Source organism: Coenobita brevimanus, chromosome 74 (assembly GCF_032717465.1).
Source record: "Coenobita brevimanus isolate Jiangsu-jjx chromosome 74, ASM3271746v2, whole genome shotgun sequence".
NCBI classification, from domain to species: domain Eukaryota; kingdom Metazoa; phylum Arthropoda; class Malacostraca; order Decapoda; family Coenobitidae; genus Coenobita; species Coenobita brevimanus.
This window is the reverse complement of record NC_137027.1, coordinates 32,845,791-32,851,121: the sequence shown is the minus strand read 5'-3', so window position 1 is coordinate 32,851,121 and position 5,331 is coordinate 32,845,791. Positions and strand designations below refer to the sequence as shown.

Here is a 5,331-nt window from a genome sequence, read left to right as displayed (position 1 = left end):
CACTCTCATGATATCCACCACACTTCATCTTCTGTCAGTATCATCCAGGAGACTGTCCATGTACTTAAGTTTTTGTCTGCCTCTTATTACACAGTGAGCATAATGAGCTTGCCTCAGACTTTTGCAGAGCATCTCACATATTTCAATATTATATTTACTTAATACAGATACATGACCATTTACAGGTGTATAGCCTATTGTAACTGACCTTGGCGATTTTGTAACACCTCATTCTCAGTACATCACATTGACTTATCCTCTTCTGTTTTCTTTGCTGCAAACTCTGTCAGTATTAAAGATAAAATGCACACAAGAGAATGTTAATATGAAATCTTTAAAATATATCACCAAGGAACAGGAGCCAAGAAGCATCCTATGCTACCTAGAAGGCGGTCCTCAGCCTCGGCCTGAAGGGGTAAATCTCTTCCTTCTGCAGGATCCACACTGTCTGCCTGCCAGAGTGGAGCCAAGGAGCTGCCGTGGGACTCCTGCTTGAGGAAGAACTGAAGAATTTAGGCATCACTGTGGACAACTATCATCCTTGTTCCTATCTGAAGAAAGTGAGAGAGGAAGAAACTCTGGATCTGCCTGATGTAGACTGTGCACAGTTCACTTCTATCATGAAGTTCACCAGTCCTCGGTGCTTGACCCTAGACATCCATGGTGCTCCTGATGACTTGGCTGACCTTGGCTTGGTGCTGGACAGTATAACCCAAAAGAACTGTCGTCTTGACCTGCGGGTTCAGCAACACATTCGTGACTCACAGGGAAGCAAAGACTCTATTGACATTGTGCCGCCCTGCTTGGACCAAGACACCAAGTGAGTGCCTAATTTTTAAGTCACACCATGTCCATCTTGCGTTCTTACAACATGGCTTTAGAGCACTACACCCCACAAACACCTAGCCAGCCAATCTCACACAACACGCATCTGGCCGCATCAGCTCTGCGAGACCCACACAACTTACACATCTTGAAACAATAGACCTCCAGTCATTCAGACGCATTGTGTCTAGGCATCTCGAAATGAACGGATCTAAATTTGGCTCTCTGTTAACTTGTTTTTGTTTTTTTCATGGAGGGAATAATTTTATCGGCTTCTGGCCTTTAGTTCCTTCTTCCTTGCTCTAAAAAAAATCCTCCGATGCAAACTTATCACCAAAATCTACACACAAACTTGGAGATCAACACCAGACGTTGGCTTGCTAACAACTTTTTCTGGTAGACAAGGACACGTTACATCCCAGGGAAAGTCATCACGAACACGAAGTTTCTTTAATGGAATTCCACATAGATCCATTCTTTCACCCGTACTTTTCAACCTGTACGTGCTTATTATTCCCACACCCCATCCGCCCACAAACATTGCCTTATATGCAGATGTCATTACTATAAGAACCACACACCACATTGCAGACACAGCCTGCACAGAGCAGCAGGACTGCCACAACACACACACACACACACACACACACACACACACACACACACACACACACCATCATACTCATCACCAGCAGCAAACATGAGCACAGGTACACCCCTGACGTCACACTTAACACCCTGTGCCACACACTTCCTCCATTAAACTCCATAGAGTGACCTACATCACACGACTCAACTCCAAGGACCACATACAAACCATCTGGAAGCGGTGCACCCACATACTCATCGCACTCTGGGCACTTACAGGAGCAAAAAGAAACACTCTTCCTTTTTTTACAAACAGTATTACAAATCAATGGTGTCCTTAGCCTCCCCATCATTGGTCCCCATCCTGGTTAACACTCACTAGAACACCTTCCATACCATACAAAATAGTGCTCTGTGTATTATCACTAACTGCACCAATACCACTCCCACAGCTGACTTACACCGTGAAACTTTGTCCTTCCTGTTAGAGAATATGTTGACATGAGAAGCACACAAATTAACGCAGCAGTCGTTGCTAACACAACACCCCAGTGACAGAGCTAAACAACACAAGTACATAAAATTATCACTACACCAACTTTACCAGACTCACTTCAACAATATTCCACCTCCACACACTCCAGCACTTGCAGTGAGGGAACACGTGCATACTCATTTCACACGCAGGGCTATACAACACCTCAGTCAGAGCACGGTATCACATGTACTCCCTGCCGACATCCGCCCATGAGAGGTATCCTTATCTGATCGGGTTCAGCCAGCTAGGCTTAGATCAGGACATCACCTGGCCATCCTTAGTTACCAGCATTGATTTGGGTTGGGTGGAGTCATAGATGAAACATGTCCCACTTGTAGAACAGGCCCACACAACGTAACCCACATAATAGGACAGTGTACAGTACATGCCATCCTAAGACACAGGCACAACATCAGTGGTGAAGGAAACTTATGGAACGACCCAATAGGGGCAGTTGCCTGCCTCCAGTCGATGGGTGTGTTAGGCCAGGCAGATCGAGGTTGAACAACAACAACAACTGCTGCTGCTACTACTGCTACTACTACTACTGCTGCTGCTGCTACTACTACTACTACTACTACTACTACTACAACTACTGTTACTACTGCTGCTACTTAACCTTTAACCTTTAGGTTCTATACCTTTGCGTCAGATGGTGGGTTACCATTACTCCCTGGTTGCAGTACATTTATATCAAGCATTTTGCAGCATTGTTTGATTGATTTCAAGGTCTCATGTGTCTGGATTGATTATTACTGGAACACCCCCCCCCCCACCATGTTCTGAGCATGGTGCACTGTGTATCCCAGTTTTCTTTTCAGTCACCTTGTGTCTGTCACAGTGGCTAAACACTCACCTTCAGTGTAAATTGAGCGACTATGATCACTCAAAAAAAAAAAAAAAAAAAAAAAAAAAAGGTCTTACTAGCAAAAAAAGGTCAAAAGTGGTTTCGTGCATATTACATGAGGTTTTTATTTAATCACCAAGATAATTCCCACTTAGCGGGTGAAATCACATTCAGATGTAGCAGGGTCTTAATGCACCTTACCTCCACACATCCCAGACACTAAGTAACATACTGTCACATTTAGTGCGTCATCTTATAATTATGCTGTCTCCACGTCTCTGCAATGCACTGTGAAGGAAGGAACTTGCATCTGATTACTTTTTGTGATATGTTTAATGATTTTATAAGGATAGATTTAAAAAGACAAGATGATGTTTATCTGGAATTTTTCGGTATGAGGAGCATGCCAGGTGTGCAAAACTCCGGGAATTTAGGAGTTAATGTTAGAATCAAGAACTAGTATCATGATCTGGTTCTGGACCATTAGATTATATCTGGAGATTTGTTCTGTTAATCTAGTGCTACCTGTTTAACACATAAGTTCCCTTAATTTGTGTACTTGTATTTGCTGCATTTGAACATTTCTGATCCACTTGCAGAGATGGGCCAATGGAGTCCCCAGATGCCAAGGTGCCACCACTTAGCACTCTGTCTGGACCTGGCCTACGTGAAACGCTGAAGCTGCGAGCCAAGAATGAATTCAGCAGGCGTCATACAACAGAACGAGGTCTCCAAATAAGAATGCTAGATATGATTACTGAGATTAAAGATGAAGAAATCAAAGTTCAGTTGCTGACCCTAGGACAGAAGACAAATGTAACAACAAAAATTGTACTTATAGTTGGGGCTACTGGCATTGGTAAAACCACACTCATCAATGCTATGGCTAATTATATTTATGGAGTAGATTTTACTGATGACTTTCGACTGATTGTTCCTGACAGCTTAAAAATGGGACCAAGACAAGAGAGTCAAAGTCAGACTGACTTTATAACAGCTTATACCTTTTACCACTTACCAGGGATGCCGTTTGATTACAATTATGTACTGATTGACACTCCAGGGTTTGGAGACACAAGAGGCATCTTGCGAGATCGGGAGATGATGAACCAGCTGAGAATCTTCCTGGAAAAGGGCTATGGCGTTGACCAGGTGGACGCTGTTGGGTTTGTGACACCAGCCTCAGCCGCTCGACTGACACAAACACAGTTGTATATATATGATGGCATTTCCTCCATGTTCGGCAAGGATATCGAAGACAACATTTACCTAATGGCCACTTTTGCTGATGCAGACAGTCCACCAGTTCTTGAAGCCCTTAAAAGAGCTGGAATAAATTATGTTGGTGTTTTTAACTTTAATAATAGTGCTGTTTATGCTCGTAATACTAAGGATGAAGACAGTGGAGACTCTGACTCTGATGAGCTGGATGAACTGTTCATGTGCAAAATGTTTTGGACAATGGGCTATCGTAGTATGACCCAGTTTTTCATCATGCTTGGAAAGACTTTTCCTGCAAGTCTGACACCGACGAAGGAAGTGCTAAACGAAAGGCATCGTCTCCACGTATCAGTAATGGGTTTAAAGAAGCAGATTCATGTTGGACTCGGCAAACTTTCAAATTTGAATCAAGAAAGGGACATGCTTGCTCGTCTTGCTGCAGAGATTAAGAGTGCCTCCTACACTGAAGAGGTGGAAGTTCCTGAAATAACAAAAATAAATCTGAAGCCAAATGAATTCGTGACCATTTGTATCAAGTGCAACATGACATGTCACTATCCATGTAGCTCATCTGAAAATGATGATAAAAGAAACTGTGCAGCAATGACAAATGGCTACTGTAGAGTTTGTCCTGGTAAATGTTATTGGAAGCTACATGAAACTAAGGACTTTCGGTATGAATGTGAGTGGAAGAAGGAACAGCGCACGGTTCAAGAGCTGCTAGACCGTTATCAGAGTATTCAGAAAAGGAAGCTGGACAAGGAGGCTGCCATCAAAGCCATAGAGGACGACATCGTCCAGTATTCTCACTCCCTCATTGTCCAAATCAAAGAAGTTCAGAGCTGTGTGGAACGCCTTGAGGAAATTGCCCTCAAGCCTAGCCCAGTATCTACCAAGGAGTATATCAACTTGATGATTGAGTCCGAAAAGATGAACAAACAACACAACTTTCAGATGAGAATCCAAATGCTGCAGAAACTGAAGGAAGAAACAGCCGTGATCCAGGGAGTTCTAGGGAACTGTTCAGAAAAGTCTGGTGAAGCAATCCTTCAGCACTTCCGCAATCTGATGACTGACTGAACCACAACTACAGGTGCCATTTGAGGCTTCACGCCACCTCCACGCTGATTTGTTTTGCACACACTGTACCTGAACATTCTTTTTGCATGGTATTTATATTCTTTTAATAACGTCATAGTTTGCCTAATAAACGTCTAAGAAGATACTGAAACATAATGTGCAGAATAAATTATTGCAAGAGAGGAGGTGTTGCGGTCACCTTTGCCCCCAACAAAACGGTAGCCACAATCGT

The 5,331-nt window shown here is 43.1% G+C and overlaps 1 protein-coding gene across 1 annotated transcript in view; it reads left to right on the top strand.

Moving 5' to 3' along the window:
- Positions 1-5,099, top strand: part of LOC145407814 (uncharacterized) — a 6,125-nt gene extending 1,026 nt beyond the window's left edge. The window contains exons 4-5 of the mRNA XM_080278672.1: positions 437-820; positions 3,398-5,099. Coding sequence (XP_080134798.1) covers positions 437-820; positions 3,398-5,099 — 2,086 coding nt within the window. The remainder of the gene's footprint in view (positions 1-436; positions 821-3,397) is intronic.
- Positions 5,100-5,331: the final 232 nt, after the last annotated feature.